Genomic DNA, 26,665 nt, shown 5'->3' with positions numbered 1-26,665 from the left:
GTAATTCTACTAGCTGCTGTTTTCTAGGCAACGGATGACCTATCCTATAAACAAACATTTTCTAGATTCTTAGTTCAAAGGTATCTTGTACTACATGTTTTATTTGCGTGGGGTGGGGGAGGGGGATATGTAATGATTTTGAGAACCATCTTTGTTATATTGGTAGCTCATTTCGGTTTTTTTTTTTTTTCTCCTACTTTTTTATTTTGTGGTGCTGTAGATTGAAGTCAGGGCTTAGTGCTTATTAGGCAAGTGCTTTATCACAGAGCTACCACCACAGACTCGTCAGCCTGTTTGAATTGCTAACTGCTATCAGTGTGTGGCTACACAGTCATTGATACAATTCACTAGCTGATAACCATTGAGATTTTGTTTTTAGTGTGCTCATTTTCACGTAACTATATTCTTCTTCAGCTTATTTGCATTGAAAGAAAGTTGTTAAAAAAAGTTATTTAGTGCTGTCTACATACAATGAAACCAGAAGAGTATAGTGGTAAAACATTTTGTGTTGGGATTTTAACTTTCTCTTATATAGTTTATGCCTTATTTTTTTATGAATAAGTTATGACATTTTAAACATGCAAAATGTGTGGCTGGAGAAGTAGCTCGGTGGTAGAGTTCTTGCCTAATATGCATGTGGTCCTGGGTCCAACCTGCAACTCTGTATTTAAAAATAAAACAAACAAGAAAAATCAGTTCTCAGGATTAGACCTTTCACTTGCTGGGGAAATGCTCAATCACTGAGATATTATTCTAGCCACACCCCCTCCCCCAAACACTGTAGTTTTGAAACAGAGTCTTACTAAGTTGCCTAGGCTAACTTATAATTTCTCTCTATCAGTTGATTGAGTAGCTGGGATCACAGGATTGGGCATCTGGATTATTTATTTTTATTCATTTTTTAAATTGTGTATATACATGTGTGTCTGTGTGCTGTTAGGTGTGAGTGCAGGTGCCGGTAGAGCTCAGGACAGGGTGTTGGATCTGCTGGAGCTGGAGTTACAGATGGTTGTGAGTTGCTGAGATAGGTGGAGACTTCACTGATATATGTGTCCAACGCAAGAGCAACAAGGAGTCTTACTACTGAGACATTTCTCTAGGCCTAGGATTGATATGTATATGCCTAATCATTTAATCTGTCCTAAATCTTTAAAGTTTACTATGACTATATTACTTTAGGGATTTTGGACAGTAATCCATGTACATTAGAGACCCAAGAGATATCAAAGAAGAGATTTACAAAGCCAAACCAGAGACATCCCAGAGCTCCCAGAATACCACTAATATTGTAAGGTTTAGTGTCTCTGCTATGGAAAAATGGTCCATCAGTTGCTTTTAATAGTACTGACACCCACTATGTTAAAATAAACCAAAGCTGGCTTAAAATTGGACTTGATTTATGTTACTATGGTGGCAATATAAAATACATCTTTTAAATTATCTTGGATATAAAAGTTAATTTATATCACCATTTTGATTTATTCTATAGAAAAGATTAATGTTCTATAATTAAAATTATTTTAAATTGCCATGCTATAAAAAAGGTTTAGCTTCCTGAGTTTTGACTCATGTGTGGAATTACGTAACCACCACTGAAATCATGCTATAGACCATGTCTGTCACCAGCCTCTCTCTCCTATCCAACAGTTCCCACCCAATTTCTCCAACTATCCCTCATGTCCCTCTGTCCTTCAACCCTTACCAACCAGTGAACCAGTGGTATATTCTCCAATTGAAACAATTTTTGCACAAAAAAAGATTAGATTTTAAGAAGAGTATGTTAATGATTATCAATCAGAATGCCTTTTTGTTTGTTTTAATGAAGGCGATTGAGAAATAGTAATTATCAGAATGGGCTTTAGGTTATAAAGTAAGTTGCATGATGTCTGCTTGTACGTTTATGGGTCTATTCAAGACTAATCATCCATAGAGATTCAGGCACAGAGCCAGTTATTGACATATATGCCCTCAGAGCTACTATTTCATGGAAAGAACACACAGAGTTGAATAGACTCAGGCTGTATGAAAAGGCAGCATTTAGAAGGCTGTGCTTTGCTAGAGTCTGAAGACATGATTGGAGTGCATGAGGACATCTGTGTGTGTGCTTCTGCTAAGGCATCCATGATAATAGATGTGGACTATCTGTTAAGCATCCCTTGCAGGGTTTGCTGGGCTGAAGACTCAGCAGGAAGGGGAGGGAGTTCTAGATCTTGAGTCTTATGATTGGCATGACTGTCGAGTGACAGAAAAGTAGAAGCTGTACTGGGGATTGATCCTATTACAGTATTTCAACATCTGGTCTACATTTAATAACAGAGGAAAGACAAAAAGTAGATTTTTGTTGTTTGAATGATTCTTCCCTTGTTGATGCTTGTTTTGGTTTGTTTTATTCTAAGCATACTAGGCATTCAAGGTTGGCTCCTAAGTCATAGGAACAGCTAATTCTTTTTTATGCTGACGTTGTTTTTTAACGTTTATCTAAGTTGTCACCGGTAAGAGGGTTTTTTTTTTTTTTTTTTTGTTCATCTGTCACTCATTGACCTTTGTTTGTTTCTGGGTATGAGTTTAATAATAACAAAAGTGTGTTCAGTGCAACAGTGATGGTTTTGTATGTTTTTAACTATAGCTGTAACATCAGAAATCCTAGGCCCCTACGGTTTTCTGTTCTCCTCCTGTAGCTAGAGAGCTTTCTAAGATGATAGAAGCACAATCATTTGTTAGATAACATTTGAAATGGAGAGGGTAGAAGCCTAGAGTTAATATTTGGCCTCTTAAACTGGGGTGACTGCTTTGGTAAGCTGTCACACGGGCCAGAAATACTGAAGGAAAGACAAATGAGGATTTTTGCATTGCCCTAGATTTTCCCACAGAATAATCTAGAAGGTCACTGACTTTCTTTATTCGAGTTTATCTCTGTTCTGTATTTAAATGACAGGAAAATCATGTGATATTGTCTAATCAGCTTCTATTCCTTCCCCAAATTAATTTTCTTAAGAAGCTTAGGCTGTTTGCCTCCCTGTCAGTACACACATGCAAACAGATGAGTCTTGGTGGCGCTGCACATTATCCAAGTATCTTCTTTGTGAAGGAATGCTTGTTTCCAGTTTAGAGAAAGTGGGCTCAGGAATGCAGACTATAGGATGGTTGTATTTGTAAGATTTATGATGTGCTGTAATTCCTCTATGGGCTTGTGTAAAGTATATGGTTTCCGTGAACTTGGAAAATCCACCTTTTTGGAGATTGTCCTGGCTTTCATAAAACTTGTCAAGAAAATAAAGATGCCAGTGCCTTTTGGCGTTAATAGGTGGCTCTGTGGCAAAGGTTTTTTGATATTAATGCTTGAAACCCTAAGCACTGGGCTGACTGCTCTTGCAGAAAAGTTGTTTCCAAGTTTACAACTTAATTCTGAGGCTAATATCTTTTCTATTCAAATGAATGTTAGAACATCAGTATTTTAAGAACAGGAACAATGGAAAAACAATGCAAGGCTACACTGAAGTGGACAGAATTTCAAGCAGATGTCTGATCTGTTGTCCATTTAATTTTTTAATTTATATCTATTTATACTTTTTGGTGGTTTCAGTGTTTTAGAGCTGAGGATTAAATCCAGAGGCTTTCCCATGTAAGGCATTCCCGTCCTCTGTGTACCTTACTCCCAGCATAAAGCACTAGGATCTGTGTATGAATCATAGCTCTCTCAGCCGTCACTCTATGGTATGTTAAGTATTTAATTCAATATTTATTAAACTGCTTATTTGCAAAAATCTGTTCAGAATACCTTGACTTCCTTTAGAAAGATTTAGTGAAGACTGTGGAATTGGGGACAATAAAGCTTCATTGGGTAAATGGATTATAAATATAAAATATATTAATAGCATATAGCAACTTACTGTGAGAATTGATTAAGCAAACGTCTGTTGTATACTTGTGTTCAGTTATTAAAAAGGACCTGGAAAGACTTTGTCTTGGGAAGCTTACAGTTAGGTAAGGGAGAGACTCCAAGGTCCAGGGTTACATGACATCTAGTGAGCTGAGTATGAGGGTAGAAGTGTAGCTGTGGCCGAGGGAGAAGCGGTTCAACCTAAACAGCCCCAAAGGGCTCCAGGGAATAGGTGCCCCCATTGTTGGATGTTGGACTATCGATAGGATGGTACTTTAGGAGAGAACATTCCATCCATCAGTCTGTGTGGGAAGAAGTAGCAGTTCCTAGAGCTCCATCATCAAAGACATTTGCTATGGAATACTTTGCCAAATTCTCTTCCTTGAAAGAATTTGTATTCTGGCATTTATTTCTTGAACTACCATTCAACTTAGGATAGTAGAGGCCTAGAAATAGAAGAGACCTTGGGGGTCACCTTGCTTAATGAGAGGTTATTTTCCACCATCCTATGAATCAGCAGTACTTTACATGTGAGGCCTGCACTTTGTTTCAGTAGGTAGAGGTGCTGAAGCATAGGCCTGTCTCTCTCTCTCTCTCTCTCACAAGGTAGAAGGAAATGGGAGATTCCACACAGTTGTCCTGTGACCTCCAGGTGCAGCCATCTTGTACATGTATGTGTGTACCTGTGTGTGTGAGTGCGCGCACACACACACACACACACACACACACACACATTGAGAGAGAGAGAGGGAGAGGGAGAGGGAGAGGGAGAGGGAGAGGGAGAGGGAGAGGGAGAGAGAGAGAGAGAGACAGAGAGAGACAGAGAGAGACAGAGAGAGACAGAGAGAGACAGAGAGAGACAGAGAGAGACAGAGAGAGACAGAGAGAGAGAGGCCAGAGACAGACAGAGACAGAGTCTGAGATTGAGACAACCTCTCTCACCCCCTGTACTGGCTGTTTTTGTGTGTCAATTTGACACAACCTGGAGTTATCACAGAGAAAGGAGCTTCAGTTGAGGAAATGCCTCCATGAGATCCAGCTGTAAGGCAGTTTTTCAATCAGTGATCAAGGGAGGAGGGCCCATTGTGGGTGGTGCCATCCTAGGGCTGGTAGTCTTGGGTTCTATAAGAAAGCAAGCTTAGCAAGGCAGGAAGTAACATCCGTCTGTGGCCTCTGCACAGCTTCTTCCTGACCTGCTTGAGTTCCAGTCATGACTTCCTTTGGTGATGAACAGCAGTGTGGAAGTGTAAGCTGAATAAACTCCATCCTCCCCAACTTATTGCTTGGTCATGATGTTTGTGCAGGAATAGAATCCCTGACTAAGACACCCCCATACAGAGAATCTTTCCCTGAATTCTCTTTAGCTTGTGGTCTATGATCTCCCTGAAAGATTTCAGTCACTTATAGGGTGGAAGTCAGGCATACAGTGTAAAGTTGGGCATCCTCATGGGATGAGAAGGGCCGTGTAGAGTTAGAAAATTAACTACACATACTTCATCCTTGGTCAAGCCCCTGCTGACAGAACTGTATCCATTTTCCATCTAGCTGATCTATTAGAAGATTTGTAAGTATCTCTCTAATGGGGATCTTGAACATGCTTAAGATGAAGATAAACCTAGTCATTCAGATGGCGGACATGAAGCTGGATATACTTGCTTATGCTTCTTGAAATTTTAGTACTCTTGGGGCTGAAGCACAAGTTTCAGGAGTTAAAGGATATCCTCAGCTACATAGCTAATTTGATGCTACCCTGGGTTACATGGTGAATTTGTGGTTATTCTTGACTACATAGCAAGATCCCATCTCTGAAAAAAAAAATGAAAAAAGAAGAAAAAAGGACACCAATAATTAAATGAGTTAGAAGGTAGATAAAGATATTTTTGTCCACTTAACTATTAGAATCTATTTAGCCAGGTGATGGCGGCACATGCCTTTAATCTAAGTACTTGAGAGGCAGAGGCTGGTGGATCTCTGTGAGTTCCAGGAGAGCCAGGACTACACAGAGAAACCTGATCTCTAAAAGCTAAAGAGAAAAAACAAAACAAAAAAAATTAGAATCAAATTTTATCAGATTAAAAAAATCATCTAATCTATAAATAGAGTATGTATAACCGGATAGTAATTATGAACACTCATTAGAGGCCACATATTTGTAACTTATTTTGTGTGTGTGTGTATTGTAAATGTGCATGGGGGTGGGGTCTTTATGCAGAGGCCAGAGGAGTCCTTTCTTCTTTATCCCCTGATGTGTGGACTCTCCATGCTTTCAATTACACTAGCCAGCAAGCTCCCTGGTTCAACCTTTCTCTGTCATCACAGCAGTGGAGTTATAGGCCCACACCAACTGTCTGTCTGTCTGTCTGTCTGTCTTTCCATGGGACCTGGTGATTTGAATTCATGTTTATTTGGCAAACATTTTTACCCAACACTAAAATATATTGTTGAAACAATTTCACCTGTTTCTGTTTGACTTTATGAAGTGCAGCTACTAGAAACTTCTAAATTGCATTTGTTACTGACATTGCATTTCTGTTGGATACCAGTGTTCTACAGTTATTGTGGACAAAATTTCAAAAGACAGCTAGTCCCCCACACAGGGCTTATGAATAGTGCCTTTCCCACTTCCCTTCATCACATTAGCTCTCTACCTTGTTCTTCAGGTTGGTATAGACTTTTAACTGTTAAGGATCAGGTCGACATTAGTAAGAAACTTGCCATTGTATCTCTGCTTTATTGTGACTGTTATTATTGATCCTAGGCTTTGGTTTTGGGATATTTCATGAACATTAGAGATATTTATTTTTGCTCACTTTGAGTTTTAGTCCCTAAACAGCATGTATATCCACCCATATGAGTACACGTGTGGTCAGCATATATTGTTTAGGTCAAGACTCAGTTTTTACTATCATGAATATAAATGTTAGTCATAACTGAGCTGTGTGTTCAGTACTCTCTGCCTTTGGGGCACAGATCTTGTTTCTGCTAGAATCAGTAACTGCTAATTACTTAGAATCTTAGATTTCCATGTGCCTGCTCAAGTCAGTCTCATGTTCTTTACCATTTGTCTGAAATTCATCGCCATGCCTGTAGATCTGACAGAGTGTGCTGTTCTTGGAGACATGAGACCTGCCTATCTTTTGCAAGAGCTCCCCTTTGTATGTCCAGGATCTCCTTTCAGGATCCTTAGCTTGCCTCAGCCTTGTCTCTTGGCTTTCTGTTTCTTGCATCTTCCTCTTTCTTGGTTAATTGCCTTATTTGAGCAAAGTACACATATTGTTTCCTGAGAAAGAATACGTGGGCCACAACAATTTTAAAGTTGTGTGTCTAAATATGTCTGATTTATTTCCTTATGTTTAAAGACAATTGGAAGTTGGAAAGAAATACTCAGAACATTGAAGGTATTTCTCACTTGTTTTAGAACTTCCAGGGCTGGTATGTGCAATTTAGATCAAATTCTGGCACCTAATCAATTCTATGTCTTCTTTGTCCTAGTCCCAACTTGTTTTCTTTCTACTCAAAAATTTCTTTATGAAATATACCAGAAATGTTTTTATTTTCATCTTAATTTTTTGTATTAGATGTCCTGTATTGTCAATTTAATTCTGTCTTTTCATTGTTTTCACTTTTTGCTGAAGTTTCTGAGAGATTTACTCAACTTGATTGTCCAGCTAGCTTTCTAGTAATGTTTTTTTCCATTTCACCTATCACAGCTTTGGGGTTTTTTTTTTTTTTTACCTCCTGAAAGTTCTTTTTCATTTAGGTTTTTGTTTGGCTTGGTTGTTTGGGTTTCTTTCATGCTAAGATCTGGGTGGGTGACTTCTGGTTTATACTTGAGCTGGAACATTGAAATGCTGACTAGCCCGTCCATTGGTCTCATGGCAGTGGACTTTGTTTTAGTCCCATCTGTATAGCTGCTTCCTGGAGAACCTCAGATGTCCTTTTTTGTTTGTTTGTTTGTTTGTTTTTTGTTTTCATCAGCCCAGCCCAGTTCCCTAAATGTGGATTTTCATTTTGGATCATTTAGGTAGGATAGGAAGCATGTGACTTAGAAAGTCTCAGCTTGTAATGTCCCCTAGTTTCTTTCTGTGTGTCTTTAGTAGAGTTACCTACATGCTTGTAATTTTCTAGACTAGAGATCCTTTGATTTGATAAAAGGGATTGTTTTTCCTTTTAATGACAAACAATATACCACATTTTGCTTATTCATCAGTTGATATTTGGTTCATCTCTATGTTTTAGTTATTTTGAATGATGCTGCTGGGAAACTCCTCTGTGTTCTTTTCTTAGAAATAATACTTTTATTTGTCTCTGGTATATTCTGGTCATCTGACAACTCTTAACATTTTGCAGACCTATGAAAAAAAGCATAGTTGAAAACATTTTACATTCCCACTGGGAGTGCATGAGAATTCCAGCTTGTAAGCACCTTGTGTTGTTTCTGTTTTGATTTTAGCCATCTGTGAGGATATAAAGCGAGTGGCATTTTAGTATAATTTTAATTTGTATTTCTTTAATAGCTAATTTGGTACTGTTTCACATGTGTTTATTGACAATTTTAAAATCTTTGAAGAAATGTTTAAGTCTTTTGCCCATTTTCAAACTATGATATTTGGTTGTGTTTTGTTTTATCAGGGTTCTTTGTGTATTTTGGATGTGAATTCCTTATCAGTTGTATGATACACATATATTTTCTTTCATTCTATGAGTTTGTGCTGGCTCTCATAAGGAGATGGCTCAGTTGGTCAAATACTTAATGTACAAACATAAGGACATGAGTTTGGATCTTAGATACTGTCATACAGACTGAGGCTAGTGGTAACAGGGTCTGTAATCCCAGTGCTGGGGAGGCAGAGGGAGCTGGAAGAGTAGAGCTCATTGGCCTAAGCTACTTGAGTCATTTAATTCCAGGTCAATGAGAGTTCAAAAGATAAGGTAGAGAGAGATTGGCGGAGACTTCCTTAAGATTTCCACACTTGTGTACACACATGTACATGCCCAGAGGAGTGCAGACACCCCACACACACCTCACACACAAATCAACAGTAAAAAGCTAAAATTAAAATTGGCCAAATAAATGGTTGTGAAAATGTAAAATCCAATTATGCCACCAACCTCCTGAACATTGTTTATTATTTGTAACCAATTTTTTTGTGTATGTGTATATAAGAAAGAGGAAAGGAGAGAGGGAGACAGATGAGAGAGAAAAAAGGAAGAGAGAGAGAGACAATTCTCTGGATGCAAGAACAAGTTATTTGTGAAGAAAGCAGTTTGATTTCTTCCTATTCTTTTGAATAAAAGTTGTAAGAGAAGACATTGTCTTTGCTCATCTTTGTGTGAGGATATAGTTACTCATGTCTAATTCTACCCATGGGTTTTTCTCTTTAAAAGTATTTTATTAATTGTTACTATTATTTGGTTGTGTGTGTGTGAGGGGGGAGGGAGGAGGAAGGGAGAGAATATAGGGTCATGTGCATACCACAGCATGTGTTTAAAAGTCAGAGGATCAACTTTTTTCTTCTGTTTTTTTTTTTTTATTCTTCACTTCTACATTATATCCCAACTTCAGTTTCCTTTCAGTACATTCCTCCCAGTCCTAACTCCTCTCCACCTTCCCTCTCCTCAATTTCCCTTCCAAACAAAAAAAAGACAAAACTAAAACCAACCAACCAACCAACCAAAAACAAAATAGCAGGCCTCCCAGAATATCAACTGAACATGGTATAACAAGTCACAATAAGAGTAGATACAAACCCTCACATCAAGGCTAAATGAGACAACCCAGTAAGAGGAAAAGGGTCCCACATGTAGGCAAAAGTTCAGAGATTTACCCAAGTCCCACTGTTAGGAGTCCCACAAGAACACCAACCTAACCAACCATAATGTACATGCAGTGGACCTAGCTCACATTGAGAGACCTTGCTTGCTTGCCTTTTCAGTCTCTGTGAGCCTCCACGATCCCTGCTTAGTCAATTCCCCTGGTATCCTTGGTCTCCAACAATCCTTTCTACCCGTCTTCTGTGGGGTTCCCCTGGCTCTACCTAGTATTTGGTTGTGAGTCTTTGCATCTGCTCTCATCAGTTGCTGAGTAATACTTCCCTGATGACAATTGGGCTATATATCAATTTATGAGTATAGCCAAATATTATTTGGAATTATTTCCTTGACTTTTTTTTTTTTTTTTTAATAATCAGTTGTGTTAGATTCTATATTGGGTTTCTGGGCTGTTCTGCCTCTAGTACTTGACCTCCAGGCAGTGTCAGGCGTAGGTTCCCTTTCCTGGCACGGGCCTGAGGACAACTTGTAAGAGTTAGTACTTTCTTCTTTCTGTGCATTCTGTGACTCAAATTCTATGATTATATGATATGTGATTACTTTTTAGATGTTAAGCCACCTTTACATTCCCGGGGTAAATGTGACATGGTTGTAAAATTTGGTAGAGTGCTGTAGGGAAGCTATCTGAGTGTGTGCATTTGCTTCTGGTCAGTTTTTACATTACCATATTAGATCACTGTATATAACATTTTGGTTAAGGACAATTAGAATTAAAATATTATCTCACACTTCTTACTGTTATTTTATTAAGTCAAATCTTGTATAAAACATCCCTCCAAAGTGATATGTTGATGTATCTAACTATAACATTCTTTTTTCTTCTCTGCAGGTTCTATACCTCATGTGGAAGTCAGTAAACCATGGCATCCAAGAAATTTGCTATTAAAGTAAGTAATGCTCAGTAGCTGCCTTTAAAAGGTCACTCACCTTCACTTGAATGAATTTTGATGTTCTTTAGTTGATCTCTACTGTTTAAATGTACAGTTATGGAAATTTTAAGTAGATAACATCAAAATTTTAAGAAGAGATGGATGAGAGAAAAGTAATAATTATTACACTTATAAGGGAGTCTTTGTTTAAAACCTTTTATTTAGGATACTTTTTGGATATAACCCTGTTCCCAGTGCTAATAGCAATCACTCATGCTGAATGTTCATGACTTCTGAGGATAACAGAACAGGCCAAAATCAAAGCAGTAGAGAATGCTGTTGGATCTGGGTATATCTGAGAGAGTGCTCCTGATTGGCTTCTGCTTCCTCAGCCTTCATTGTCAACTTAACACACAGTAGAGGCATCTGAGGAAGGCCTCAGTGAGGAGTTGCCTGGATTAGATTGGCCTGTGACCATATCTAAGAGAAGGGTGTTGTTTATTTATTGATGCAGGGAGTCCTCAGCCCACTATGGGCAGCTCTCTATTCCTAGACAGGTGGTCCTGTCTCTGTGGTGGTCCTGGGCTAAGAAAGTGATGTAAGTATGAACATGTGAGTGAGCCTTTGAGAAAGCTCAAAGTGATAAAGTGATAAAGGATTCTATGTGAAGAACGTCAGTGGAAGACGTGATAAATACTTTATGTGAGCTGTTGGAGATAATTTAATATATATTGGCTGTTCTCTTAGTTCTGTGTAGAGGTGTTATCTTACATAGCATAACACCAAGGTAGACCAATAAGATGGCTCATCAGGTAAAGGCCCTTGGCACAAAGCCTGATTGATCCTCAGGTGTACTACTGAGACCCACATGGTGGTGGGAGAGAACCAATTTCTGCAGGTTCAGTTTTTGTTTGCATGCACACAAATACATGTAACAATTAAAAATAACAACAATAACAGGGTCAATTCCAGTATTTAATTAACCAGATTGGGCTGAAGAGGTGACTTAGAGGGTAAGAGCACTGGATGCTCTTCCAGAGGTCTTGAGTTCAATTCTCAGCAACCACATGGTGGCTCATAACCATCTATAATGTAATCTGGTGCCCTCTTCTGGCCTGTAGGCATACATTCAGGCAGAGCATTGTGTATATAATAAATAAATCTTTAAAAAAATAATTAGCTATGAAACAATATATTTATTATTTTATCTTAGCTAAATCAGAGTTTATCTAGTTTACTAATGTGTTTATACATTTAATTGTTTACAATTACTTCTGGGATACATATACTCTTGAGTATTTCATAAGGGTGTCTAAGTAGAGAACATTCACTATTTGTTTGCAAAAATGTATCTTGATTTTCCTCTAGACTTCTAGTGTCTAGAAAGATATTAAGTTGTCTTTAGAATACTAGTTTGAACAATTTTAATGAGTAGCAAGATTCTGTCTCAAAAGACAAAAGTAAATAAATGTCTGGTGATATGTGGCATTAATTCCAGCACTCAGGAGGCAGAGAGAGGTAGTAGACATCTGTTAGGTTAGGCTAACCTGGTCTACATAGTAAGACCCTAGAGAAAGAGGGGAGAAGGGAGGGGCTGGGAAGATTGATTACTGACTTAAAATACTAACTTTAAAAAAAAATCTCATGATTCTTTTCTGATTTTGTGTAGGTGGTTTCTCCTTTTGATGTTAGCTGGGACTGGTGGTTTGGCATTGTGTAGATACTTTACCTCCTTGCTGTTTCTTCCTCCCCTCCCTGCTCCCAAGGGTCTAGATGAATGGAACCATTGGGTACAGAGAAAAGCAGTTTTAGTTACATTTTCACAAATGTCAGTCACTGTTTCTTAAAGGAATGAAGTAGAAAGCTCTGTTGATTAGCTCCTGCTCTGGAAAACTTAAACCTTTGGCTAACTGAACTTAAAACAAACTGAGCTTAAAAGTTTTATCTACACATTGGAATTTTCCCCAATTCTACGCTCAATGCAAGTGGCTCCAGTTCTAAGTCCCCACTTCCTGTCAGTGTTTCTGAGGCCTTATGAGTCCAGCTCTCCAACTTCCCCAGTACATCCTGGCTCTAGATCCTGACAGCCCAGGCTTGACCCTCATCCAGTCATGGTTATTGATATTGCTATGGGGGTTGTTACTTTTACTCTTCTTTTCAGATAACCACCAATTTCTTATCTATACTCTTTCTTTTCTTTACTTGGGTATATCTTCCTTGCCTTTCCTAAGTTCTCAAGGCAGGAACCTAAACCTCTGCCATCAAACCTTTTCTTTTGTGTGTACTTAAAGCTGTATGGTTCTGTCAAAGCATTTCCTACTTAATTGCATCCTTCACAGGATGCAAGTAAGGTGAGCATTTGGTCAAATAATTCCTAAATTTCATTAAGATTTATGATTTTGTCTATTGGTTATTGTAATCTCGTTTCTGTTTGGAAATTTCTATTGATCCTATTTAAATTACTGTTTAGAGAAGTTTTGTTTCTGTAAAGTACTGATCTGTAAGCATTTGAAAAGTGTGATATGTATAATTATTTATATGTATATAAAATGTAAAATCAAGTATAGTAATATATAATAAACAAAATGTGTGTGTAGAACAAATCATATTTGACAGTTATGTTATATCACTTTATTATGTACTTCCTAATATTTTTTCCATGTGTTCAATCAGTTGAAAGATACATTAAAGTATCCCACTGTGATTTAATATTTATATATTTCTCTGTGTAATTTTATTGAATTTTCTTTGTTTAGTTTGAAATTATGTTCTTAGATACATAAAAATTAGAGTTAAGATATCATCTATTGAATTTAATTTTGAAATATCTTTTTATCTCTATACTTTCTTAAATTATAGTCTGTTTTTCTGACATTCGTGTAACCTACGTTTGGGATCCGTTAATCACACATAGGCTCCTATGGGAGTTTGAAAGCCTGTCAGTCAGCCAAGCCCAGCCATATGTTCAGTGCTTCCAATACCACTTCATTGTTTCCATTATGAATGAAAAATAGCATCTGCACAAATTTAAGGGGAACTTAGAATATAAGAAATAGAGACTAAAGTGAATGAATGAACTCAGAAAGCTCGAGAGACTTTAGGGAGGGTATGAAAATTGTACAGTTTGATATTAGCTTCCTACCAAAGGAAAGCTGTTCTAGTGATAAAACAAGATCAGGGTGCTATGAACAGGAGGCATTCCTGAGAACAGGAAAGAGTACTTACAAAACACGATAGAACACAAATTCTCCGATGATATCAATGCAGTGCCTATCGAGGAACATTGGCCAAAAACCAAAACAAAAGATTGTTCTAAAAATGTAGAAAAAAAAAATCCCAAGAAAATTTGAATTTGGTGTTGATGTGAAAAGTTGAAGTTCTAGAAAAAAGACAAATATTAGAAAAGGACACCATGAAAAAAAACTGTCATAAAATTTACCAGCAAGGACACAATGTTCCTATTTTGAAGGGTTGAGTGAGAATCCAACAAAGTCAATGAAAAAGTACTGTGCTTATAAGTACAACACAGAGACTTTGTGTGTGAGGGGAGGAGAAGAGGAAAGAGGGTGGGAGGGGGAGGGGGAGATGGAGAGGAGAAAGAGAACAACACAGAGGGGAGGGGATGAAGAATCTGAGCAGCCCCAGCCCGCTCAGCAGCAGCAGCCAGGAGGACAGGAGAACACTAATACCCACAGTGCTCATGTATGAGAACAAAACCTACAAGTCTCTTCACCATCCAGCCTTGAAGCACATAGTATAAAAGAATAGAGACATTTTCAAAAATGCTAACTCAGGTCAGGAAAATGTTGTTCTTGTGTACCCTATTGTAGGATGCGGTCTCCAGCATGGGGGTAAAAACAGATTAGACATGAGATCCTGAACATAGCAAATTAGAACACTGAGGAGCTAAGCAAATCTCATGCTGATCACTGTGCATCATCTTCAGAGTGTAGTCATTTTGATTAGTACAGGAAGGAGGGTTCCTTGCAAGATAACAAAAAAAAAAAAATGCAGGATATTATCCACCCCCACCCCCCCCACCCCCACATCTGTCAGAGAAGTTGGGAATGATTTAGTCATAGGAGTTTAGGAAACTAACAAAAGAGCAATGATGTAACTCTTAACTGTACAGAGAGAATTGTGTAAAGTAGGAAAGTAAACATAATCTGTGGCTCAACATTGAGCAAAGCCTAAGCTTCATGATACTGTGAATTCCAGATTTCAGAAGGCTGGGGGGAAATGCATGGGAAGATGGTTGTAAGCATTATGTCCTCATTTTCCATAGATGATATATATAAAGTGGAAATAGAAAATACAGTTCAAACATAGAAGCATGATGGTTAGTAGCAGTTGAAATAGCTAAGTTTTCAGTCTGTTGCCTTTGGTAAGTGGCAGTTGGGGGTCTTTGTGTCTTGTTTTGTTTTCTGAGTTTAGGGTTTCTCTGTATAATCCTGGCTAACCTAGAACTTACTCTGTAGACCAGGCTGACCTCAAACTCAGAGTTCCACCTACCTCTACCTTTGAGTACAAGGATTAAAGGTAAGCACTACCATGCCGGCTTCTAGACTTATTTTTCATATGGCATTTTAATTGGTGTCTGCATAGTATATAGAAACTCAGTGGATAAATAAAATGTTAACAAAATAAATTTATCCAGGGTTTTCATAAAGATACATCTACTTTTGACAACCTGGGTCGAAAAATAATTGGAGCTTGGAATGATCATGTGTGTTTAAAAGTAGCAGACCAACTAATGGGACCAAATTGTGTGCCCATTTTGTGTGTGTGTGTTTGTGTTTGGATGGTTTACTTGTACAACTTTCTTAGAAATGGATTTAACTTTTTAACAAACAACTTTTCCTTTTTAAAGTGAAAACTATTCTCCAGTCCTTCGCACATCTGAGTGTTTCTCCCCCCCCCCCCCCGACTTGGGTCCCTAGCCTTGAACTCTCATCTATAAACATCCTTCCAGGCCAGATTTCTAGGAAGTGGCAACAGTGTCTAAGATGGGAGTCCTTGAAGCAGCGGCTTTCCTGATCTCTGGATGTCTAAATCCCTGCAGTTTACAGCAGGGAGGTCTGTCCTACACTGCAGTGACTCTTCCTAGTTAGAGGTAATGGTAGCAGCAGGGACGTGTCTCTCCAAGCTTCTGAGTGATCACAGTTGAACACGTCCCATCCTAGTATTTTAAGATACCCCTAATTGCATAAACTTTTAGAATCAAACAAAAGTCAGGTTTAGACAGAAGTTAGCAAACTAAAGCATACATGACAGCCATTTGTTTTAGAAAATAAAGTTTTATTTGTACACAGGCACTTCTGTTTGTCATCATTTGTCTCGGTCTGCTTATGCTTTAGAGGGCTGATTTAAGTAGTTATAACTAAGGCAGGTCTCACTGCCTACAAAGTAGACATACATATATTTACACACATTACTTTAATTTTATAATATGTGTGTAAATATTTCTTGTAGTACATCTCAGTTTCTACTAACCAAATATCAAATGCTAAGTAGGTGCAGGTAGCTAATAAGAATTGTATTAGATAACACACACACACACACACACATACACACACACACACGTTTCAGTGCTTAGAATCCAAAGCCTCATGCATGCTAGACGAGCTGGCTCTGGCAGAACAGGTCTAAATGGTTGTAAAAGCATGTCATAGTAAGCATTCAATGAAATTAACCTTGTGTTAACCTGACTACAAGCATCAGGCAAGCCCAAAGCCAATAGAAACAAATATGAACACTCAGGTATTCATCATAGATGTTTGTCCATTAAAACAAAATGTTAGAGAAAAGAAACCAGAACAATAAATTATTGGTTAAAATGTCCAATCATGTGTATGATATCTGCCTCAGGAAAAGTTCAGGGTCCCATTCCTGGCTTTAAGAAGAGTAAAATGTTGCCAGGCTTCATTCCCAGTAATTACATTTTAAGATTTAACATGTTTAACTTGGGCTCCAGAGAAGCAATACAGCGAAAGCCCCCAAGCTCATTGTCTGTCTCTACATCATTTCCTCTGCTTCCTGCATCTGTTTTCTTGGATTAGTTCGGTATTACAGCAAAGTCTACGATTCTTTTGGCCATGAAAACTGCTTTCCCACTTCCCCTCCCCACAACTTACTGTTTTGTGGGTGGGAAAATTTTTGTTGTGAGAGTTGATTAATTAGAAGGGATTCCTGGCCTCCCTAGCAATGGCAGCCTGGGAAGATTACAGAGCCTGGCTTAGTGACAGGCAGGCCAATCTGTATTTAAGGAGAACTTGGACCAGCCAAATTTCCCTGGAATGTGGATCTGGCTTTGTCTTCTACAGGGAATGTGCAGTGACCCTTCGCCCCTTCCCACCACTGCAGAAGACTGACTGCATCTCCTTTTGCTGGTCTACACTGTCCACTTTTTCTTTGGGGTCTCTGGGGAAATACTGATGTAGAAAGCCTGAGTTGTTTTCTAAAGTTGAAATGATAGGTGTAAATGTTTATTAATGCTTAAAAAAGAAATGAGTCTATTATATTTTAAATTTTTCTTAATATCTTTATTATTTATGCTTTTTCTTTCTCCTCCTTGATAGCAGTTTTAGTTTTATACTGAGATCTAAATTTCAGTTAACATCACTCTTTGCATTCTGTAGAACACCACAAAAAGTCAAATATGCTCAAAAACTGATGTGATTTCCTTTTTATAGTGAAAGCAAGTGGGAAGAGCAATGCCTTGCATTTCTGGAGAAAGAGACAGCTGGATAGAGATGGGCTGTCAGGCTTTTGTCTTGCTAGCTTCCCTCTGTGAATCACTCACACCCTGTGTCCTAGGTTTTTGGTGTACCTAAAGGGGAATGCGCCACTGACTGTGTCACCACTGCTTATTTGAAAGTTGATGCATTGATCTGGTATGTGGCATTGAAAACAAGATTGCAGCAGGTATTTCATACAGGGTGAGTTCTACTTGCTGACCTTCTAAATGTTAAAATTAAACTGAAGTGTTCCAAAAGGATAATTAAAAGCACTTTAAGTAATTCTGGTCTTTATAAGAAATACATTTCAGTAAGGAGAGTGACCTGCATCCCTGAGAACATTTTTACAAAGACATTTTTCTTTGCCAAGCTTTGAAAGCCTAAGAAGGACATGAGCATATTTCTTCTCCTGATTCTTAAATTCACCACCTTCCTGACCTCTTCAGCTGTTCCTGTTGAGAGAGGTATTCTTTTGAAGGCATGTGGACTGTAGTAGTGGCTGGCAGCATGCTCCACGCATGCAGGCTGCTGATTTCTACCAAGTCTGTATTGCTGCATTGCCAGATTGGGAAATGTGTGCAGCTAGGTGTATGCTGCTTACTTGACGGAACTGGACCAAAACTGCTAGCAGCTTCCTGACATTACCTAGTTTATTCTACCGTGGCTGAGGAGGTTTGGCGTACCTTCTTACACCAGAGGAGATTTGCTGTGGATATTGATGGCTTTGCAACAAGAAGATGTATTTGTTTTGAAATAAAGCTTCTTTTACCAAGTGTTCTCTGTCAGTTTTCAGGCCTCCCTGCAACAGTCTGTTTCCTTGGAATAAAAGCATTTTTTCTCTTTTTTATTTTTTTGGTAACTGAAAAATGTTTAAACTCAGCCTCCCACTCGTGTCTAAGTAGTTTCTGCTTAAGTTCGTCGCTATAGCCTCAGACTCGGGGCTCAGCTTCTCCCTTTCATCTGATCTGACTGTTGAGTCACAGGTCCCTTGCACTGCTTGTGCTGTCCTCCCTCATCCTTGCTGCCTCTTGAGGTGTCCATCTTCTTCTTAGCATCTTGATCTTGCTCCTCTTCCCTGCAGCTCCTGGGAAGCCCTCACTTCCTCACCTGCCTTATCTCTGCTAGCCTTTCTCTGCTTACCTTCTGCTGCCACTCTTGCGTCTGCACTCGGGATTGTGTGCTGTTTTCTCAACACTGTGTTCTTCACATTGTTTCCTTGCTTAAATGTTTGAGCAGTTCATTTTGTTTAATCAGATCTAATTCTGAGATGGCACTCTGGTAAGTACTGTCCATTTCCTCCTTGACATGGTCTTATTTTTCATTTTACAACTTAGAAAAACAGCCCACCTGTTCCTGTGGCACTGATGTATTTGCTTTTCTTGTGGTCGCCCGACCTGTGATTGTTTCTTTGCCCTTCTTACTACTTTTCTGGTTTTCTTCCATAGTTCATGCTACTTGCCAGTCTGCTCCAGGTTTCCCTGATGAATGAGTCTTGTTTTCTTTGATGTAGAAGCCAAATTTTTCCTGTGCTAATTACACTTACTTTATGTCCAGTGGCCAGGAGGTGCAACTTACTGTCACATGTTGCACACATTTTCTGAGAACACCCGGAGAAGTATCTCTCTTCTGTTCCTTTTATGTCACAGGACCTGAATATTCTAGGATATTGCCGAGGTGACCAGTACCACTCTTTCTGTGTTTCTTTCCTCATGACTTCTTTTTCTGGTCAGATAATGTGTCATCTTCAATCTGTGGTATATCCTTTACTTTAAGTTCTATCTTTGCCTATTCTTGCCATAGGTGTTCCCAGTGGCTTTTAAAATAGTTTTAATAATTCTTTTACAAACAGCTTTGGTTTATTGTAATTGTTTATGCATGTTGTATGTGTGTGTACTTTATTGTACACATGTTCACATATGTGTAGCCAGAGGCCAACCTGGGGTGTCATTCCTTAGGATCTACCTAGGGGTCTCTTAATGGCCGGGAACTCAGCAAATAAGTTTGACTGGCTGTTCAGCATTTCTAGGGATCTGTTTGTCTCTCCACATTGTTGAGATTACAGATGTTCTCAGCTTTTTTTTGGGAGTTCTCTGGATTAAAGTTAGGTTCTCATGCTTGTTTTTTACCCTCTGAGCTATTTCCAGAGCACACCAACAGTTACCTAATTAATTCTTCTTAAACAGATAACAGAATGACAACATGTACAGTTTGCTTCTATGTCATTCAAGATTATGTTTTAATTAACTCTTCAATATTAAACTGTAACACTTTTTTTCTTAGAATTTTTTTTTCCTGATGCACATACAAAGTATGTATTTCATTTTATCTTCTAGTGTTTAAAAAAATCTTTACCAGAAAGATAGACTCAGGATCCTTCACCAACTGTATGGATTCTCTCTGAAGACTGTAGAGGGCATCATTGTTCTATATTTTATAAGGTAACTTCTCTAGCTACTATGATCCAAGGAAGCAGGTCGACTGAAGTGCTTTTAAAATGGATGGCTCAGTCCCAGATTATCACGAAACCTTAAATGCTGTTCTGTTTGCCCATTGGTCGTGTACACAGGTACATCCAGAGTCTGTTATACTCATGTATTTCTATTGCTTCCATCCAGCCCTGCTTACTAGCGTACACCACACTGAACACTGCGGTGGAAACAGTCACATACCAGAATTATCCAGAATGGCTTCTGAGAGATTGTTCTGAGAGTGGCAGAGGCTATCTGCTGAGTGCTTTGTTCTAGGCTCCAGAATCTAGAAATGCTGTGCCGGGAGTAAAAGTCCCGTTCGTCTTTGGAAAGCCTTGTGGAACCAGGCTTGTCCTAACAGTAGAGGTTAGAAGGGGCCGAAAGGGACTGACAAATGTTGTTCTGGTTACTGATCTTCCTCCTTACCTCTTCTTAATATTCTAGTCGGTGCCAGTTTGGGGGATATTTGGTTAAGGAAGTTAGGGGTGAGGTGGGTATTGTGTATCCCTGTAGTTCACAGTTCCTGAGAATTCTGTGGCACTGACATTGTCTTAAGTGTGCAGCCATGTCCTCATTACCTACATATTTTAAAGATTCATAGTGCTTACTTACTCTCCTTCTAGATATTTCTTCTGGAGTACCTTACGGAACATTGCCATTAAGTAATACAGGAAATTAGGCTTCTGCATGTGTCATTCTGTCACATGTGAGCAACATGTGACAATACTTTGATCTTAAGACTTCTCTGTCATTTGGCTGCTATTTGTTATCTATACAGTTATTTGACAACCCTGTGTATTTACACACATGCATATACACACATTCAATATTTGTGTGACATTAGAAAAGAATGCTGTATTGCATGTTTCACAAAAGTATGACATCATAAAGATTCTGGTGAAGCAGACAGCAGGTTAAGCACCCCAATTACATGAAAAATGTATTCTATGTTATGTACTCTTGTTCATGATGTTATTTCTACAATTCTTTGTCATTTGTGCCTGTTTTTATAGATTATTTTATAGCATGTCTTGAAATTCATTTATTTTTTTGTGTATGTATGCACATACATGTACACTGTTTAGAGATCAGAGAGTACAGCCTTGGGTCTGGTCCTTACCTTTCACTTTGTTTGTGATTGTGTCTCTAGTTTCCCAGTGCATGCTCCAGACTAGCTGGATTGTGAATTTCAGCAATTCTTCTGTCTCTGTCTCCTGCCTTGCTTTGAAAGTGCTATGGTTATAACCCACATTACTGTACCTCACTTTACATGGGTCCTAGGGATCTGAACCCAGGTACTCATTATTGGATGGCAAACACATTACCCACTGAGCCATCTCCCCGTCACTTCTTGAAATTTAGATCATCAGGTTTTTGAGGAAAGAATACTAGAATGTGAAACTAACATTAGATTTTACCCAGAATTCCTGAGTTCATCTTGTGGTTTCACTTCTAAAATGACACAAAATCATGTTAATTCTTGGAGTAACCACCTTTTTATCTACAGATAGAAATAACAGTATTATCTGTCTCATTGGGTTTTTTTATATCAAATTAATAATGAAAGGTATAATACTATGAAAGCGTTTGGAAAAATAACATTCTATGCGTGCCATGGAGCCCTCAGTAATTGTTTTACAGTGATGTTCTGTGCAGTAGAGGGACTTGGCCTTCACTTCTTATTTGTTCTTGCTCTCATAATTTTTTGGAGTGAGGACTAGTCTAATTCTTTTCATATGTGAGGTTTCAGTTACCAAGTCTTTATTTGTCTTTGCCTGCAAAGCCCTCGTTAGGCATTTGAGACATAGGCAAGCCTGATCATCTGCCTCTATCCTCAGGGAGTTTGTAGTGAGAAATTGTGTCAGACTTTAAAAGCAGTAGAGTGAAACAGAAGCGCTTGTACACTGCATAGCCTTGTCATGACCAAGTTGAATAAAGAAACATTTCTGATCTGTTTCTGAATGGGCTGCTGTGGCTGTCAGTCTGTTCAGTGTCCTGTCAGTTTACAGCCTGGGCTGCTTACAGTGGCAAGTAGCTATGATTAGCAGTCAGGAGAGTTAGATTTTAGTGCTTGGTATTGATTGCTGGTTAGGGACAAGGGAAGGTAACCTCCATTGCCTTCTATTACCTCTGTGTAACTAAGCAAACTTATACAGTGAGTGGGAAAGACACAGCTGTATGGTTCCTGCTTTACATGGTATTGCCTGGGGTCACTCACTTGGATGTATACACTTAATAACTAGGTTACCAAACTCAAGACCTAACCCCGTTCTTCCAGGGTAGCTTTCTGCTTTCAAAAGACATCTTGTCATTTAGATGGCTGGCTTTAGCTTGCTTACATGTGATAGTGACATCCTCAAGGACACATACACAGCGTAAGCTGCTAATGTTTTCTATAACTGACATATGGTTAGGTTTTCCATGTTGTGTCACATCCAGGAGAGGGATGAGACCTTGCTTCTTTGTTGTAGAGTCAGTGTCTATATTCAAAGATGAGGGAAAGACTTGTATTATTAGCTGTCTTTTGAAATTGTCAAGATTTTCTTTTTAATTAAATGAGATGTTGAATCAGGGAGTCTCTAGCCTTTACACACACACACACACACACACACACACACACACACACATATATATATATATATATATATATATCCTGGCATTTCCATAATACTAGAATTTTTATTTGTAAAATTCCTTTTTTATGACATTGTGAAAGTAATTTGGGCTGACACCAGTCAGAGCCTTATTACTAACCTGTGGAAAGTTAAGTGGCCTTTGGAAAGTTGAGTTGTTTTGAGCTTTTGTACCCATCTATTAAAGTCCTAGGGTTAGGACTGGAGAGGTGACTCACTGGTTACAAGCATGTACTACCCTTGCAGAGGACCTGAGGTCAGTTTGGAGTACCTACATTGGCTATCCCATAACCACCTGTAACTCTAGCTCAAGGTGATCTAGTGCCCTCTTTGAGTTTCAGAGGCGTACATACTCACATGTAAGCTAGTGATTTCTCTCTGCTTCTCTATCCTCTGTCTCCCCCTCCCCTAACTAAAAATAAAAAAGAAATCCTTAAATATTAGAATGGGTTAGATAGGTGTAGTCATAACTCACTTCTCATAAAATTGTCCATCTTAGCACAGAATTCTTCTTCTGTCCCTTTCTGTTTCTTGCTACTTGATACAGTTTTTTTTCCCTCAGATTGAAGTTTCTGACATTGTTGTTTAAAGATGTTTGGGTATTTAATGTTGTCTTACAAGAACCAGGATATATATTTTTTAAGATAAGGAATTCAAACAAGGCAAACAGGTTTTTCTGTTTTGATGCTATAAATTATCCCTAGGATGGTGTAACTATTTCAAAAAATAGGCTTAAAATTAAGCGCAGGTCTGAAAATGTATTTTGGTGTGTGATCATTTGAGTTATGTGGTGTTTCAAGTAACTGTTGTGTAGAAAAAAGAAAAAGTTATGTGGGCTGTCCAGTATTCAGTTCAGGTACCTGGACACTAATAGTGCTAAGCCTGTGGACCAGGCCGGATGGGAAAGTCTGGGGCCTTGTGCTTCTGCCTTGATGTTGCATTGTTAGAACCACTGTGAGTCAGGAATCTTAGCAGAGAAGTTGAGTTGGACTTGCTGAAGCACTGGTGTTCAAAGTGTGTTCCTGGACCAGCAGCAGCAGCAGCCCCTCCTACTCTAAGTGTGGTATTTTTGTTATCTGTTGTGAGGGCTAAAAAAATGATGCATATAATGTGTTTAGCATAGTGCTAGGTAACCATTGTGCTGAATACTAGGCATTGCTGGTAATAGTCATCACTGTAATATTAATCATTGTGATTCATATTTTTCTGCCAGAGTGTTTCATGAAGTAGCTTATTTTGAAATTCCTTTCAAAGATACCTGAGTTCTGATTATTCTGAAACTCTTGCAGCTGGTCTGTTGATCTTTATTGTATGTCTGGTGAAGGAAGATCTGTGTAAGCAAAGTTTGGAGGTGTTTCTTAGAACAGTCCAAGATTCTGAAGGTGCTGTTCTCAATCTGCTGTGTTGGAAGATTGTTCACCACAGTAATGTAGTTGTACACAAGTGTTTGCTGGAGTCACCAGCCGTTTAATGAGTCTCGACAGACAGTGCTTGAAGTCTGCCGTTTGCTTTGCTTTGAAGAGTCCTTCTTTCCAGACCCCTGCTTCTTCAGCTCAAGCATAGTAGTACTCCATGTAGACTCTCCTTTTTGTTCTTTTACAGTCAAATAAGGATCATGGTTAACCCTCAAAGGAAGGCCAGCAGGGCCCTAGACCTAGGCCCAGGCTACTGTGCCTGAGCCAGCCCAGGCTTTTCCACCTCTGCTGGCTGCCTTCTTTGCCTCCTCTTGAAGCCTAGCTTTTAAAGTGAGAAGCAGTTTAGCTTGTGCTTGGAGGCTGCTGATTCAGAGCAGCGGGTGCTTTCTGAGATGACACTGCTGCTGCGCCCTTGCCCTGACTTGCTTTGGCTTCTTGTTAGCACCTGTTTTCAGGCCTGGATACCTTTGCCTTTGCTCTCCTCCAGAAAGCTGTGGGTTTAGGTATGTCCAGTGTGGGAAGGCTTATCTTCGCTGCTGTGCTCACAGGGGTACTGCCCCTTGCCCTCATGCCTTTCACTGTCTTTGGACAAGAGTGGAGTGGGTCACTTGAAGCTAACTGTTCAGATGGAGAATATGATACAGAGGTAGAGCTGTTCCACTGGGAATGGCTACATCTTCCCAAGGAAGTGCTGCCTTCTTTGAAAGCCTTGAGCCAAGTCCTTGTCCCACCTAGGCTCAGACACCAGTGGGGACGGGTGGGGGGGGGGGGGAACTGGGTTCCTGCACAGGTTACCTCAGGAAAAGTGTCAATGTAAGCACATACTCCTCATGTTGCTTTTCAAGGATGAGATGAGAATCTCTGCAGAGTAGGTCAAGACATTCAAAAGCTGCCCAGAGAATGTAAGTAGAGGCAATAAATAAAAAGTGCATCGGCCTGGTGTAATGATTAGTTAAGGCTCTTGTGAAGGAAGTAGCAAATCCTCACAAACTTAAATGGAACTGGGGAAAGATATTTTATGACTTGGGAGTGTGAGTGACTCAGAATGAATTGAGAGTACTGTTGAGCTTGTAAGGTCTGGGGACAGCTTTTGATTACAAGTGACCCAACTCCAAGGCAGCTCCCTTGTGGGCCTATCTTAGAGGATTGTACTCTCTATATTTCCATCTTACTCCCTCTCTGCTGGGCTCCATCCTCTCCTCCCTCCTCAGTGCACTTTGTACGACACAGTGACCCATTCCCCAGTGGACACATCCTGCAAGGGTGCTGTGCTACTGCCAAACTTCTGGAAGCTAGTTGAACAGGTGTGGAGATTTGCTTCATCAACTGTGCTCCAGGGGCACTGTCGCTTCATCCACATGAGTCATCATTGCCCACCCTCAGGCATGGCAGTTGTCCAAAATAAGGCATGGATTCCTCCAGAGGTTAGACAGTACTAGTCTCTAATTTAGAGACCTGAAAGGTTTGCTTTTTTTTTCTTCCCGCTATCCCCGTACACTTACATCCTTGCAGATCATAATAATGAGTGTTTGTGGAGAGGCCTCAGTGACATTTAAGAGTTAGCTGTAGTAAATCTTATCTGTGAGAAGTTCTCTGGGTTCCTCGGGTTGAGGCCAATCATGATTGCTTTCCATGTGGTTTACAGCTGGTTTTATTATTGGTGTGAAAGTTGAGGCGTGTTAGTGTTATTCATAACCCTCAATGTATATGTATTATGGTGATTAAACATAATATTGCAGATGAATAGGAAAGATCATTATTATTCTAGTAAAATTGCTGGATGTCTACTCTGTAGGTGACATTATGAGCCAGGAGAGTCTTCAGTAGTGTGAATCTTAAATCTTCAATTTTGAATCACTGAGTGCACTCCAGAGAGTCATTAGTCATCTATGAGTCTGCATCTTTGTTTCTGACTCAGCACTCTGCAGACTTCTACAGCATGTGAAACAACTGACCGTGTGCTGTGGCCTTAGCAGTGTTAATGGTCATGGGTGAGCACTGCTTGCTCCCGGCTGCTCAGCATTTCCAGCAGTGGATGAAATGCTTACTATTCGAAAGGCTGTCCCAAGGAGTGAGGTGCTGGTACAGCAGTTCGGATGCTGCTTGCATGGCTTTCACTTCCCACAATGACTGACTCTCCATCTGCCATGACACTGCATTCCTGAGCCTCTGCCCCCTCCTTGGGTTGGTGACTAGAATGTTTATTTTTAGGAAAAGTTAAAATTATCCATAGATGGGTGTGTTCTGTAAAACTTACATTAATCAGCCTTGCACAGCAGGAATCATGGGAAGAGTATGTATGTGAAGATTTTAAAGAAAACCTTTTATGGAAAATTTCACAAAAGGGAAGAATGTGATGAACATTAATATACCCGTCATCCATTTCAACATTGTGGGGAGTTTTAAATTAAGTTTTAGTCAGTCTGAATACTGATTGTAAAAAGTACCACATAACACTAACACCCATGTGTTTATTCTGGATTTTCCAGATGTCAGGACCAGTAGCAATTTTCCTTATAATGCCAAAATGTCTTATCTCCTTCCTTCAGTTTAAATTCTAAGACACATACTACATATGTAAGGGCTGGGGTTATATGCCAGTGCTTGTCTGCTGTGTGCAGAGCCACAGCTTCCATCTCTTGGATTTCAGAAAACAGACAAAAGCTATCTGCACACACATACATATGTCTGTGCATATATATGTATGTGTTTGTGTGTGCATGTGTGTGTGTGTGAGAGAGAAGGAGGAGGAGGAGGAAGAGGAGGAGGAGGAAGAGGAGGAGGAGGAGAAGGAGAAGGAGAAGGAGAAGGAGAAGGAGAAGGAGAAGGAG

At 39.3% G+C, this 26,665-nt stretch overlaps 1 protein-coding gene across 2 annotated transcripts in view; it reads left to right on the top strand.

Annotated features, from left to right (window-relative positions):
* The window catches only part of Slx4ip (SLX4 interacting protein), a 153,115-nt gene that overhangs the window by 2,235 nt on the left and 124,215 nt on the right, over positions 1–26,665 (top strand). For both annotated transcript variants that reach the window (XM_028755522.1, XM_028755537.1), the window contains exon 2: positions 10,542–10,599. In XM_028755522.1, the coding sequence (XP_028611355.1) occupies positions 10,573–10,599 (27 nt within the window). In that variant the 5' untranslated portion in view covers positions 10,542–10,572. The remainder of the gene's footprint in view (positions 1–10,541; positions 10,600–26,665) is intronic.

Source organism: Grammomys surdaster, unplaced genomic scaffold, assembly GCF_004785775.1.
Source record: "Grammomys surdaster isolate TR1022 unplaced genomic scaffold, NIH_TR_1.0 129, whole genome shotgun sequence".
Lineage (NCBI taxonomy): Eukaryota > Metazoa > Chordata > Mammalia > Rodentia > Muridae > Grammomys > Grammomys surdaster.
Note: the sequence above shows the minus strand (reverse complement) of the source record. Positions and strands in the feature narration are given on the sequence as shown.